This window comes from Lithobates pipiens, unplaced genomic scaffold (genome assembly GCF_037356315.1).
Source record: "Lithobates pipiens isolate NorthernLeopardFrog02 unplaced genomic scaffold, aLitPip1_a1.2 Scaffold_16, whole genome shotgun sequence".
Lineage (NCBI taxonomy): Eukaryota > Metazoa > Chordata > Amphibia > Anura > Ranidae > Lithobates > Lithobates pipiens.
Window position 1 is genome coordinate 604,136,914 of NW_027507748.1, and position 15,844 is coordinate 604,152,757.

Here is a 15,844-nt window from a genome sequence, read left to right on the forward strand (position 1 = left end):
ACTTGGGGGGGACCCCCACGCCGATTTTTTTCGGCGTTGGGGTTCCCCTTTAAGTCCATTCCAGGCGGCGGGGCCAGCGACGTCTCCTTCGCGGGCCCCGCCTACCTGGAGACGCGCTCGAAATGAGCGGACTTTCCTCTGCGTGTGTGGGCGAGTCCGTTCATTTCAAAAGTAGAGCGGATTGTATGGCGGACTTAGTCCGCCGTATTAGTCCGCTCAAAAAGTGCCGTGTGTGGGCAAGTCCGTTCATTCAAAAGTTTGGACGGACTGTCTGTCGGATTGTCTGACGAACTTAGTTGGGCAGACAATCCGCCCGTGTGTACGCGGCCTAAGAGCCATAACTTACATGTTATAGAATGAATAGGTTCAGTCCTCTAAAATGTTAGGCCTGGTTCCTGATCAACAGAGTTTAGCTCATTCTACTCCCCAGAGGGTTCTCCTCCTCCCGATTAAACATACACAATGGTCTACACATGTTTAGTACAACTGGGTTCTGTGCTAGTTGGGATGTGTCCTCTACTATTCCAATCAGACTACAGAAATTAACTGTTGTGGAGTCCTTAAACCACAGTTCTCTGTTTTTCTATAATGAGGTAATGGAACCTGGAATGTTATCTCACTAATGTTCAAAGATTTGCTGGAAAAGTTATTTCCATAATTTGATACAGTAAATGGTCTGTAGACATGTTTGATTGTTTTACTCTTCTGTACAAGCTGCATACCTTAAATAAAGAGTTTAAAAAAAAGATTTACATTGGTGTTTCCTAACTTTTATATATACTACCTAGCATCCCAACTGGTCCATATCCATGGCTGGCTACATCCGTTAGCTGCCAATACTTGTACCACTGCAGAAGAGGCTATTGCTTCCTCCTTAGAAACCCTCTACAATATTATCTATTAAAAAAAATCTTCAAAGATTCATAGTCGTCATCCCCTAATAATCCCTTGTGGTTCGATCCTAACTTGCAAGAATTATACTCCCTGCCTAACCCACAGCGATCGTACTCTAGGGGGATTAAGTATTTGTACCACTTACAAACTGCACATGGCTTTAAGTTCTTTTACCAATTGTGCATGGACTTTGACCTACCACGCTCCTACCTGTTTAATACTATCAACTCTGACATGCTGTCCGTGCGGTTTGGTTATTTGGACAATCCTATTAGAGTGCCATCACTGGAAAAAATGTTACGGCACCCTGACCCTACCAAACTTATTTCCAAGTTTAGTTCCAATATTATGCTGCCCATTCCACAGTCTGTAACCCTAGATTCCGGGTTTAGACAAAGAGGGCCTCCCTAGACATTCCTTTTACGGAGGCCGACTTGTCTGAATTTAGTGACACATATAAATCCTGTCACAGCCTCTTGGGACCGCATTATACAACTTCAGATCTTTCACCACTCCCAACTTACTCCTGCCAGGCTATAGAAAATGTTGTTAGCCCCCTCTGCTGAGTGTTTGGGAGGCTGTGGCTAGACCGCTGATTTCCTACATTGCTTCTGAACTTGCCCCATGATTCAGGACTTTTGGATGGCTATAGGTTCCTTTGTCTTCTCCGGCCTAGGTCTGTCAAACAATGTGAATCCCAAGAACTGCCTTCTGGGTATTTTTGGAGACCTGCCTATCCCCTCTCATGCTAAGAGACTACTACGCATTTTATATTTCTATGCAAATAAGTCCATTTTACTGTCATGGAATTGATCCCAGCTCCCATGTATGTACAAACATACATTGAGATTTGGAAAAGAACTAAAACATTTCATAAAATTTGGGACAAATGGATAGCTAGTCCTCTGACTCTTACCCCAGTGCCAATGTGATAGTTATATCACTCTTTGGTTGTGACGTCCACAATGTTCATTTTGATTACTATTTACCTGATTCAAAACTCCGTTTTTTGTGACCATGTATTTAAAAAACCACAAGAGAAATGTGTGACGATAATTGATTACTATGTATTGTTTGTCTGTTTGAGTGCACAGTTCTCTTTGTGCACTGCTGTGGGGTTAATTTTTTATGTATGTTTGTCTTTAAACTTAAACATACCTTTAAAAAAATATAGATTTAGCTAGAAAAATGGTGACATGTTCAATACTTATTTTACCTGCTATAAATACACATACAATGTACTTAGGAAACACAGATGTTACTAAATGCCTAATACACCACACAAATTAACTACTTGATGACTGTCATGTCAAACCCACTTTCTGTCCAGGTAATTTTTCAGTTTTCAGCACTGTGATAATTTGACTGACAATTCCTCAGTCATGCAACACTGTACCCAAATTAATTAATATAATTTCTTTAGATAGAGCTTTCTTTTGGTGGCATTCAATAACCATTAAGTTTTTTTTCCCTTTCCCTTTCTGGTATAAAATTTTTTCCCCCTTTGAAAAGTGATCTGCAGTGGATTGCTTGCAGGAAATTAGTTGACAGGCAGCTGGGAGGCGATATGTTGCCTCCTCACTGCCAGTTTTAACACTAATGCCACGTAAACACGATCGGACTATCCGGCGGACTTGGTCCGGCATACCAGAGTCCGCCGGACAATCCGCCCGTGTGTGGGCTCCGGCAGACTTTTTCTTCCCAAAAGTCCGGCAGACTTAGAAAGAAGTTTTGATTCAAAATTGTCCACCGGACTCGGCAGTCCGGCGGACAATCCGTCCGTCTGTGTGCCGGACTATTGAAATGAATGGACTTGCCCACACACGGAGAAAAGTCTGTTCATTTTGAACGCGGCTCCAGGTACATGGGACTAGCAAAGGAAGTCAATGTTGCCGCCTCCATCGACGAGATTGACACCTCGCGAGCCCCGTCGCCTGGTATGGATTTAAAGGGGAAGCTCTACGCGGAAAAAACAGCGTGGGGTCCCCCAAAGTCCATAGCAGACCCTTATCCGAGCACGTAGCCCGGCCGCACAGGAAAGGGGGTGGGGATGAGCGAGCACCCCCCTCCTGAGCCTTACCAGGCCACGTGCCCTCAACATGGGGGGTGCTTTGGGGAAGGGGGGCCCCAAAGCACCTTGTCCCCATGTTGATGAGGTGAAGGGCCTCTTCCCGAAAACCCTCGCCATTGGTTGTCGGGGTCTGCGGGTGGGGGGCTTATCGGAATCCGGGAGCCCCCTTTAATGAGGGGGCTCCCCACCCTATGTGAATGAGTATGGGGTGCGATTTACCCCTACCCATTCACCTGGTGAAAAAAGTGTAAATAAAAAAACACAAGTTTTTAAAATAATTTATTAGACAGCTCTGTGGTCTTCTTCCGTCTTGGGGGTCTTCTCGCCAGACTCCTCCGCTATCTTCTGCTCTTTTGCTAGCTCTTTTACTAGCGGAGGAGCCCGGCTTTTTTCTTCGTCGCCGCCTGGGGCTCTTCTTCCGACTTCAGGGTCTTGTCCCGCTCGTCGATTTTTCTTGCCAGGCCTTTTACTAGTGTTGGCCCAGTCTTCTGTTGCCGCTGCCTTCTTCTCTTCTTCTTCTTTGCGATGTTGACACGATGCTCTCTCTGGCCGCAATGGCGGGGACGTGTTGTGCAGCGACTTATATAGGGACAAGGGGCAGGGTCCCCGGGTGATGTCACATGGTGACCCCACCCCTTATGATGTCACAGTCCTGGAGGATGCTGGGACTGTGACATCATAAGGAGTGGGGTCACCATGTGACATCGCCCGGTGACCCCGCCCCTTGTCTATATATAAGTCACCGCACAACGTGTCCCTGCCATTGCGGCCAGAGAGAGCTACGTGTCAACATCACAAGGAAGAAGAAGAAAAGAAGAGAAGACGGCGGCAAAAGAAGACCAGGCCAGTGCTAGTAAAAGAGCTATAAGAAGATAGCGGAGGCCCAGCAAGAAGAGTTGAAGAGTGGGACAAGACCCCAAAGTCGGAAGAAGACCCCCCGATGGCAGCAACGAAGAAGAAAGCCGGGCTCCTCCACTAGTAAAAGAGCTATCAAAAGAGCAGAAGATAGCGGAGACAGAGGAGTCTGGCGGGTAGACTCCACAAGACGGAAGAAGACCACCGGAGCTGTCTAATAAATTATTTTAAAAACTTGTGTTGTGTTTTTTTTTTTATGTACACTTTTTTCACCAGGTGAATGGATAGGGGTACAATGTACTCATTCACATAGGGTGGGGGGCCGGTATCTGGGGGCAGACCCCCGAAAACCAATGGCCAGGGTTGTCTGGAAGAGGCCCTTGTCCTCATCAACATGGGGACAAGGTGCTTTGGGGTGAGAGGGCCGCAGGCCCCCCCCTTCCCCAAAGCACCCCACATGTTGAGGGCACGCGGCCTGGTACGGCTCAGGAGGGGAGGCGCTAGCTCATCCCCACCCCCTTTCCTGACCGGCCGGACTGCGTGCTCGGATAAGGGTCTGCTATGGACTTTGGGGGGACCCCCACGCCATTTTTTTGACGTAGGGGTTCCCCTTTAAATCCATACCAGGCGACGGGGCTAGCGAGAAGCCCATCTAGCCGATTGGGGCAGCGACATTCACTTCCTTCGCTAATCCCATCTACCTGGAGCCACGTTCAACATGAACGGACTTTTCTCCGTGTGTGGGCAAGTCCGGCGGACTACCGCCATAGTCTGGTGGATTGTCCGCTGGACCAAGCCCGCTGGAAAAGTCCGGTCTTGTGTGGGTAGGTCTGCTCTTTTGGAAAGTCTGCCGGATAGTCCGATCGTGTGTATGCGGCATAAGGCCTCATGCACACTGGATGTTTTTACAGCTGCTGTTTTTGGCTTTGGCTTTTTTTTTTCCTGCAGCCAATAAACTGCCCAGCATGTCATCCTATGTGTCCATGCACACATAGGCTGTTATCAGCATTTTTGGCAGGGGTGTTTTCAGGCTGGAAAAACCCCCAGAACTAGTGTGTTTTGAGAGGAGTTTTTCAGCTGTAAACTCTGAAAAAAGCTGAAAAACGCTACTGCAAAAGCACTGCAAAAGCACTGCAAAACTCATTCTACAGCTACAGCTTCCTACAGCCAAGGCTACAGGCATTTTTATAACATCCAGTGTGCATGAGGCCTAAAAAGGATGAACCGTTGTTGCAACATGGCCTCATTAAATTTACTGGGTCGCGCTCAGTGGCACTACTGCCCACCGGATGCAACAGAGGGTTTAATTTTTTCCATGGACACAAAGTAAAGCATTGCAGCCATAGCATATGTACAGCCCTGAGCGGCTGTATGTTTTGTTTAGGTGGGCATTTAGGGGGGGTGACAAACTGGGGGTAAACCATCTTTTACCGCCCCTTGGTTGCACATCTGAACTAGCCCCAAAGCACAACCATTGTGTATTGTTGCAGAGGATGAAGCAGATAAATCTGCACATCTATTGAGCAAATATGAAAGATCAATGGAGATGAATACAAACTATACATAAAAACATTGCAGGTTTTAAAGCAGAACTCAAATTAAAACACGACACTCACACAATTGTGTGGTCGTGCGACGTTGTACCAAAACAAAATTGACGTCCTTTTTTTCCCACAAATACAGCTTTCTTTTGGTGGTATTTGATCGCCTCTGCGTTTTTTATCTTTTACAAACAAAAAAAGAGCAACAATTTTGGAAAAAAAACATAATATTTTATACTTTTTGCTATAATAAATATCCCCATTCTTTTTTTTTAAAAGGCTAATTTTTTTTTCTAATTTTTTATCAGTTTAGGCCGATGTGTATTCTTCTACACATTTTTGGTAAAAAATAAATCATATATTTTTATATTTAAGTGTATATTGATTGGTTTGCGCAAAAGTTATAGCGTCTACAAAATAGGGGAGCCATTTATAGCATTTTTATTATTATTATTTTTTTACTAGTAATGGCGGCGATATGCAATTTTTATTGTGCCTGAGACATTATAGCAGACACATTGGACAATTTTGACACATTTTTGGAACCATTGGCATTAATACAGCGATCAGTGCGCATAAAATGCATTTATTACTGTAAAAATGTCACTGGCAGTCAAGAGGTTAACACTTGGGGGCGTTGAAGGGGTTTTCCTTGGGAGGTGATTCTAACTGAAGGGGGAGGAGACTAACTAGAGGAAGTGGCAGATCTTGGTTCCCAGCTAACAGGAACACGCAATCTGTCACTCCTGCCAGAACAGAACAGGGACGTGTGTGTTTACACACAAACGTCCCTGTTCTGTGTCTCCTGGTCATGATCACTCGTGGCCGGCGGTCATCGTGACTGTCGGCCACGAGCATCGGCACCCTCCGCTGTGCAGCGGGCGCACCTGCTATAGGGACTCCGCGAGCCGACATATAGCTACGTGGTTTCGCTCAGGGGAGCCAACCTGCCACAGTACAACTGCGCGGCTGGTCTGGAAGCAGTTAAATAAAATCACCAAAAAATGAACTACTGTCAAGGCAGAGATGAGTGAGGGCCTCTTGAAGCTCTATAGGGGAGGTTCATCCGATGTACACAAGATCTACTAAGAATATAACCATTTGCAAATTACCAACCTGGCATTGTGTGCAAGTATGTGTATGTCTATGGGCATGATAATATTCTGCAGGGAAAGGTTGTTTTAGACATTCATTTCTGACAATCTGCCCATGTATGTACCGTTCTCGCCTTTGCGGCATATCTATTCAGATATGGAAAGGTTATCACGGAGGATGCAGTCATTTAGAGTAACATGGGTGCTTGCAATGCTTGTTCCTGCTTTTTTCTATACAATTTGGACAGTTGAAACTCTTCCACTCATTTCAGTTAGACTTGGCCAGGGATTGCTACATCCACTGCAAATGAGATCTACGTCCACTGCAGTCAGATATACAGGTGTATGTTAAGCTTACAGGCACTCTTAGATTGTGTAGATTTAGACTGGCTCAAAAAAAGGAAATGTTAAATGTTTTATTTCTTCACACATCTTTTACAGAATACGTAATAATTTGCTTTGTGCATAAATGTCTTTTGCAGGTGTGTCTGATGCGGTTGCCTTTGGTACTAGTTTTTGGTCTGTTGATTGTCAGCACAGATGGTTCAAAACCAATCAAACGAGCACAGCCAAAACCCAAAGGATGTGCTGAACGCCAAGAGGAGGTGTTGGAGCAGATGTATGGGCATCTAGCAGCAGGCATGCTCAGTGCCTACCACCACACACTGCAACTGCAGCCATTGGAGAAAGAGAATATTACCTGCCCAGCTGGGATCCATGGGAGGGCCCAAGCAGAAGGCAAGCAGCAGCTACCGGTCAATATAAACAGCATTTCTCCATGGGCATATAGGTGAATGAACAGACATTTGTTATACTATTAGTCACTACTGTTTGTATATTGCATTCCATAGTGATCAGCCTGAACCATGCATGGTGAACATATTTACTGCAGTTGGTTGTGCAAAACCAGCTGAGCCTAATCTATTTATATTGTGCCACATCTAATGCTGTGTACACACGGTTGGACTTTCCGTCACGAAATCATTTCATCAGATATCCCGATCGTGTGTGGGCTTCAGCTGATTTTTTTTTTGACAATTCTGATGGACCTAGAAATAGAGCATGTTTTGAATCTGATGGAATCAATTCCTATCGGGAAAACCGTTTGTCTGTATGCTGTTTCGACGGTCCAAAAACAACGCAAGGGCAGCTATTGGCTACTGGCTATTGGACTTCCTTTTTCTAGTCCCGTCTTACGTGATGTACATCACCACATTCTTAACAATCAGATTTTGGTGTGATCGTGTGTAGGCAAGTCCGTTTTAGGGGAACTCTGTCGGAAAAACCGTCATAGTTTATTGTGATGGAAAAAACGGTCGTGTGTACGTGGCATTAGTCCCTGAGGCCCAAGGGTTACATGTGGGCCTACAGTGCTTATTGTGAGGCCCCAAACCCCAGTGCTTATTGTTTTCCCATCAAGGTGCTCAAGGACTTGGTGAAGGAAGAATAGTCGTTAGACAAATTTTGCTAGTTACAGTGGATATAAAAAGTCTACACACCCCTTTTAAAATGTCAGGTTACTTCGCTGTAAAAAAAAATGGGACAACAATAAATCATTTCAGAACATTTTCCACCTTTATTGTGACCTATAAACTGTACAACTCAATTGAAAAACCAAACTGAAATCTTTTATGGGGGTGAAGTAAAAATAAAAAAAATAAAAATAATGTGGTTGCACAAGTGTGCAAACCCTCTTATAACTGAGCATGTAGCTCTGTTCAGAATTAAGCAATCACATTCAATCTCATGTTAAATAGGAGTCAGTACACACCTGCCATCATTTAAAGTTCCTCTGATTAACCCCAAATAAAGTTCAGCTGTTCTAGTAGGTCTTTCCTGACATTTTCTTAGTCGAATCCAACAGCAAAAGCCATGGTCCGCAGAGAGCTTCCAAAGCACCAGAGGGATTTCATTGTTAAAAGGTATCAGTCAGGAGAAAGGAGCAAAAGAGTTTCCAAGGCATTAGATATACCATAGAACACAGTGAAGACAGACATCTTCAAGTGGAGAAAATATGGCACAACAGTGACATTACCAATAACTGGATGTCCCTCCGAAATTGATCAAAAAATCAAAAGAAGAAAACTGGCCAGGGAGGCTGCCAAAAGGCCTACAGCAACATTAAAGCAGCTGCAGGAATATCTGGCAAGTACTGGCTGTGTGGTACATGTGACAACAATCTCCTGTAATCTTCATATGTCTGGGATGGGAAAACATCAAAGCCCGGCTAAATTTTACAAAATCACATCTGAAGTCTCCCAAAGGCATGTGGGAAAATGTGTTATGGTATGATGAAACCAAGGTTGAACCTTTTGACCATAATTCCAAAAGATATGTTTGGTGCAAATTCAACACTGCATGTCACCAAAAGAGCACCACACCCACCGTGAAGCATGGTGGTGGCAACATCATGCTTTGGGGCTGTTTTTCTTCAGCTGGAACAGGGGCCTAAGGTAGAGGGAATTATGAACAGTTCCAAATACCAGTCAATATTGGCACAAAATCTTCAGGTTTCTGCTAGAAAGCTGAACATGAAGAGGAACTTCATCTTTCAGCATGACAACAACCCAAAGCATCCAAATCAACAAACAAATGGCTTTACCAGAAGAATATTAAAGTTTTGGAATGGCCCAGCCAGAGCCCAGACCTGAATCAGATTGAAAATCTATGGGGTGATCTGAAGAGGGCTGTGCACAGGAGATGCCCTCACAATCTGACAGATTGCGACAGATTTGGAGTGTTTTTACAAAGAAGAGTGGGCAAATATTGCCAAGTCAAGATGTACCATGCTGATAGATTCATACCCAAAAAGACAACAATGTATTAGTTTAACCACTTAAGCCCCGGACCAATTTGCAGCCAAAGGACCAAGCCGCTTTTTGCGATTCGGCACTGCGTCGCTTTAACTGACAATTGCGTGGCCCTGCGACATGGCTCCAAACAAAATTGGCATCCTTTTTTCCCACAAATACAGCTGCTTTCTTTTGGTGGTATTTGATCACCTCTGCGGTTCTTATTTTTTGCGCTATAAACAAAAATAGAGCAACAATTTTGAAAAAAAAAATCTATATTTTTTACTTTTTCCTATAATAAATATCCCTCAAAAATATATATATATAAAATTTTTTTTCCTCAGTTTAGGCCGATACGTATTCTTCTACATATTTTTGGTAAAATAAAAATTGCAATTAGCGGTTATTGATTGGTTTGCGCAAAAGTTATAGCGTTTACAAAATAGGGAATAGTTTTATAGCATTTTTATTAATTTTTTTTTTTACTAGTAATGGCGGCGATCAGCGATTTTTATTGTGACTGCGACATTATGGCGGACACATCGGACATTTTTGGAACCATTGTCATTTATGCAGCAATCAATGCTATTTAAATGCACTGATTCCTGTGTAAATGACACTGGCAGTGAAGGAATTAACCACTAGGAGGCAGTGTAGGTGTTATGTATGACGTTATATGTTTATTGTAGGGGGCGTGGCCTGGCATGTGACATCACTGATCGTCCTTCCATATAAAAAGGGAAGAGACGATCGGTGACAGCCACAAGGGGAAGCACGGGGAGAGGTTTGTTTACACAGACCTCTCCTCGTTCTTCAGCTCTGGTCCCACGGCCACAGTCACGGAGCACAGGACCAGGTCGGGAGCGTGCCGCCGGCGGCGCTCCCGACCCACGGCTGGGCACTTAAAAAGCAACGTACAGGTACGTGCTTGTACCCAGCCGTGCCATTCTGCCGACGTACATTGGCGTGAGGAGGTCCTTAAGTGGTTAAGGGTGTGCACACTTATGCAACCACATTATTTTATTTTTTCTTCCCTCCACCTAAGAGATTTCAGTTTGTTGTTCAACTGAGTTGTACTGTTTATAGGTCACATTAAAGGTGGAAAAAGTTCTGAAACTTTTGTTTACTTTTTTTACACTTTTTCAATCTTCCGTGCTGCTCTTTACTTTAACCACTTGCATACTGGGCACTTAAACCCCCCTCAGTCCCAGACCAATTTTCAGCTTTCAGCGCTGATGCACTTTGAATGACAATTGCGCGGGCATACAACACTGTACCCAAATGACATTTTTATCATTTTTTTCCCACAAATAGAGCTTTCTTTTGGTGGTATTTAATTACAGCTGGGAGTTTTATTTTTTGCTAAACAAACAAAAAAAATGCAAAAAAAAAAATCATGTTTAATAGTTTGTTATAAAATTTTGCAAACAGGTCATTTTTCTCCTTCATTGAAGTGCGCTGATGAGGCGGACCTGATAGGCTGCACTGGTGGGCACTGATAGGCTGCATTGGTGGGCACTGATAGGCTGCACTGGTGGGCACTGATAGGCATAGTTAAGGCGGCACTAATAGGCACAAATAAGGTGGCACCGATAGGCACAGATAAGGCAGTACTGATGGGCACAGATAAGGCGGCACTGATGGGCAAAGATGGGCACGGATGGGTGGCACTAAGGGGCACTGATAGGTACCACTGATAGATGGGACTGATGGGCACTGATAGGTGGCACTGATAGGTGGCTCTGATAGGTGGCACTGCTGGGCACTGATGGGCGGCACTGCTGGGCACTGGTAGATGACACTGATGGGCACGGATATGTGGCACTGGGGTGCAGCACCGTTGTTGAGGCAGATTGTGGGCACTGCTGGGTGGCACTGTGGGCACTGCTGGGTGGCACTTATGTTTTATTAAGGTGGCACTGGCAGGGGGCAGGTGGGCACTGGCAGGGCTGGCCGTGATCGGGACTGATGTCCCGATCACGGCCGCCGACTCTTGTCAGCGCGAGGAGGAATAATAGCCGATTACCGACTCCGTTGCATCACATGATCAGCTGTCATTGGCTGACAGCTGATCACGTGATAAGGGGTCGGGATCGACCCCTTGCTCGGATCAGTGATCAGGCGAGTCTCATAGACTCGCCGATCACAGAGCGCGCCGCGCGCGCCCCTCAGGGGGCGCGCAGGCCGCTCGTACACGGGACGACGTCAATAGACGTAGTCCCGGCAAAGGAGGTCCGCGCTGTAGCCGTCATTCGGCTATAGCGCGGATCTCAAGTGGTTAAGTTATATAACATTTGGTGGCAGTAACTTTTAAGGCAGTTGTAGTAAGCACAATGTAAGATTCATAAAGGAGCTGTAACAACAATGAAATCCCATGTAGTAAGTCTCCAAGTCTTCAACCATTAGCTTTCTCTGACATCTGCTACGATATGTATACAGTCTCTGACTTTTTATGAACATTATACAGTCATTTAATAAAGTAAGTACACTCCATGAAAATCTTTGATTTTTTCAACACATTTGTACAGGCAAACATTACATGTTTATTAAAATATTGCCTACAGATAAAGGTGACATACTTGCAGTGACATATAACACTTATATGGTGTATACATTTTCATGATCTAAACAGAAAAAAAAAATCATAACTTTATCCCTGACCTGTCTGGTGTGTTCCTTGCACTTTATGATGCTGCTCAAAGAATGGCTGCATTGATACTGAGATTATATTACAAGTGGACTCTATTGACTAATTCGGTGACTTCTAAACGCACTTGGTTCCACTAGATTTTAGTTAGGGGTATCAGAGTAAAGGGGGCTGAATGCAAATGCACGCCACACTTTGATTTTTATTTGTAAGAAATTTTGAAAACCATTAATCATTTTCCTTCCACTTCTTATAACAATTATGTGCCACTTAGTGTTGGCCTATCACATGAAATCCCAATAAAATACATTTACCTTTTGGGTTGTAACATGATAAAATCTGGAAAATGTCAAGGGGTGTGAATACTTTTTCAAGGCACTGTATAACTTGTTCTGACAGATTTCCTTTAAATGAAGTCCATGGAAACTGCAAGTTTTTTTTCGCCCCCCCAACTCTTTAAAGCTGAACCCCAGGCAAATAACTAAATATACAGCTGAAATACATAATGTAGCATCTTTTTTCTTTGAAAGGATCCAGCCCTGTGCCTTACGTGAAAGCAAGCCAGGTTAGAGACCTGACTCTTCTCTACAGCAGTCAAGCAATGGTCCACTCAACTCCCTACCCCCAGCCTGGGATTAGTCAATGAAAGAGCAGGAGAAGATGGATTAGATCATTCCTTTGCTGGTTCTTATGTCAGCATGTTTCTTATCAGTTCTTCTGTTCAGGGAATAACAAGAGACTGGTACTAGTTGCATATGAACATAGATTTATTGATCTTTTTCACAGTTGCGTCAACAAGTGTTTTATAGCACCTGCTTGGTGTTCAACTTTAATTCAAACAATGATAAATAATAATCAGTCTGTTTTGGGCATGCAATTGCTCTTTTTTGCGTTCAGGTAGTAACTTTAGCTTACTCTTAGCTATATATTTTTCCCTCTCTAATATAAAAAAGTAAATAGCTAATCAAAATTGAAGCCCGCAGTGGGTATAAATGCGCCACATATAATGCGAGTCATTCAAGCCCTTCTGAGGCAGTTGCACACACTGTGCTCCATCAGAACAATGAATAGAAAAGTACAGTGGAAGTAGAAATTGATTGTACTTTGATTATAGGTATAGTAAACAGGAACGTCATTTTGTTATGTCATAGTATTAAGACTATTTGTTTTCAACTCCTAGAATTACATATAACCCTACAAGATACCCCAAGTATATCCCAGAAGCATATTGCCTGTGTAAAGGTTGTCTGACAGGCCCCTTTGGTGAAGAGGACTTCAACTTCCGAAGTACACCTGTCTACATGCCCACGGTTATACTCCAACGTACAACTTCATGCACGGGCGGTCGGTATGTCTACGTTGAAGACTACATCACTATTCCAGTGGGCTGCACCTGTGTGCCAGAAGTAGAGAAGGAGACTGAACAAGATAGTGTGAACTCAAGCCTAGAGAAAGAAAAGTTCAAAGTGCACATAAATAAAAGTGAGAAACCATCATCCAACTGAATATGGAGATGACATGACAAGCAGGACATAAGAAGGAGAGATGTTTCCTTGTAGTCTATTAGTATTTCCATCAAACATATCCTATTTCTGTAGAGATATGAGGAACATTCACTTTAGGTGACCCCATTGGAGTAAATACCACATACTTATACTGGACATAATCGGGTACCATATTACAGTCTTAAAGGGACCATCTCTTAGTAGGGCTGCAGTGAATGAAGAGGAAACCGCTCCTACACCAATGACTACTAAGACAGCAGCTACCCAACTTATAGATATGCTATTAGATGGTTCATCAGCTGTTCCATAGTTTGTGGTGGATAAATCGGGACGTGGCCTAGAACTATATTGTGCCTCAATCAGTACAGCTACATAAACCAGATGAGAGAAAAATGGAGATACTGCTCCCCATAGCAAAAAATCTGGGTTCATATTTCACTTTGGGGCAACCTGACACAGATCATTGTAGTTATCGGAAGCAGCATCATCTTTCTATTGCCCATAAACTCCAGGATACGGGTTAACACTGTCAATAATCTAAGAGAATCTTGTAAATGCATATTAGACGTGCAAATTGGAGACAAAATAAGGCATCCTTCCAGTCACTGAAATGAAAATCTTGGGGCCTGGACTCACACAAAATTGTACATTTCACACTACACTTTGCCCTGTTCTAGTTTATCAGGAGCCATATGTCAGGGTGATGATCGAGATAAATTACTATATATGCTGCTGACTGTAATGGGCTACAGACTTTATGGACTGGTACACATGGACATGCAGAAGATGCAAAGGAAACGGAAGGTGCTCTGATTCTTATCAAATGTGCCTGGAAACTATATATAAAATATTGCTATATTCCTTTTTATTTAGCAAGGTTATAAAATTATTTTCTTTTAAAAATAAATACCTTAATTCAAGTATTTTTATGTTATTTTTACTAGACATTTTGTATGATTATTGACCTCACATCGTCAAGAAGGAAAGGTATATAAGGAAAAAAAGGGCAAGTATTAAAACGCAGATATGTATTATTGATATAAGATCAGACACCAATCTCCCTTAACACAAAAATACAGCTATATCAATGCAAAGAATTTAAGCTATGGAGGACATTTAAAGTAAACATTGGAAAAATGACCATAGTGAAGAGACCTCTATATTCTTAGTATTTATTATGAAAGCTAATCTCCATGTTTCATTTAACTATAATAGTTTGTTTGAACCAAGCTGATCCAAATGTTTTATTTACTTCACTAACAGTTGCAGTGGCTGGAAGCACTGTATAAACTTTTCAGCCCAAGCTCCGCACAGCATCATCCCTCTGCTTCTGCTTCATTCACCCTGTGAATGTGTGCTTTCTGCACCTCTCATGCTGCTTATTTGGTCACTATCACAACTAGTCATCGGGGAGCTCTGAAACATTGAAGCAATCCCTGTTACACTACCAAGATGGTTGCCTCCATATAGACACAATGTTTAATAAGGTATGGTAATCTTAATGGAGAAAAGATTGACTGCAGGAAGCCTACGAGCAAATACTAGACTAACAATTTGTCCTCTGCTGCTTTTTTTGGACACGGCTTTCGGAGTACACATCTTTACTTTCCATTCACACATGCTGCGGCCGCGGCTCACAGCATGGGATCCGGTGCGTTCCTGTTCACCGATTCAGGTCAGAATTGTTGGCTGAATTCGCACCTTAATCGGACCAGAAGACGCCCAGGACCCTTCTTCAATGCAGACCGCGGCCACCCCAAAACTCTGTGAACCGGCTCCATTGAGAGCTGGTCACACCCTCCTGCCATGCAAATTGAATGTGGGGAAATCCCCTCTGTAAACTGACCACGGTTTATAATGGCTGCTAAACCCTGACACCGTGGTCAGGTTGCATGCCTCCTTCATTTGCTGCTATCTGCAGCTCTCCTGTGTCTCCCTCTGTCCTCCTCCCACGCTCCCCTCCCTGCCTGTCAGCTCCAACTGCTGCACTAATTTCTGAGTGTAATTTCTACAATCCCCTCTATTACTTTAACTTTATGTGCCCAGTCCAATGTATGTGGTTTTGTAAAAATAAGCCGTTCTACACTGTATTTCCGAGCACCATTTTGCACTCACGTGAGTGCCAAGTGGTGCTCGGAAATACAGTGTAGAAGGGCTTATTTTTACAAAACCACATACACTGAACTGGGCATATCACGTGACTGGCTGACTCTCTCTTCTCCTCCTTCCAGCTGACCTCAGCGGGGGTTTCTCAGCCCTTCCCACTGAAGCTGTCAGACTGGGAAAGGAGAAAGGCGGCCGGTCATGTGAGTGCCAAGCTGCGCTTGGAAATACAATATAAAAGTGCTTATTTTATGAAACCACATACACTGGGAACATCAGTTAATGTAATAGAGGGGATTGTACAAATGACACTCCATGGCTTAACAGACACTTTAAGGCACT

At 43.6% G+C, this 15,844-nt stretch overlaps 1 protein-coding gene across 1 annotated transcript in view; it reads left to right on the top strand.

Annotated features, from left to right (window-relative positions):
- The window catches only part of IL17D (interleukin 17D), a 28,373-nt gene extending 14,051 nt beyond the window's left edge, over positions 1-14,322 (top strand). Inside the window, exons 2-3 of the mRNA XM_077484001.1 lie at positions 6,938-7,245; positions 13,075-14,322. Of these exons, the coding sequence (XP_077340127.1) occupies positions 6,938-7,245; positions 13,075-13,399 (633 nt within the window). The 3' untranslated portion in view covers positions 13,400-14,322. The remainder of the gene's footprint in view (positions 1-6,937; positions 7,246-13,074) is intronic.
- Positions 14,323-15,844: the final 1,522 nt, after the last annotated feature.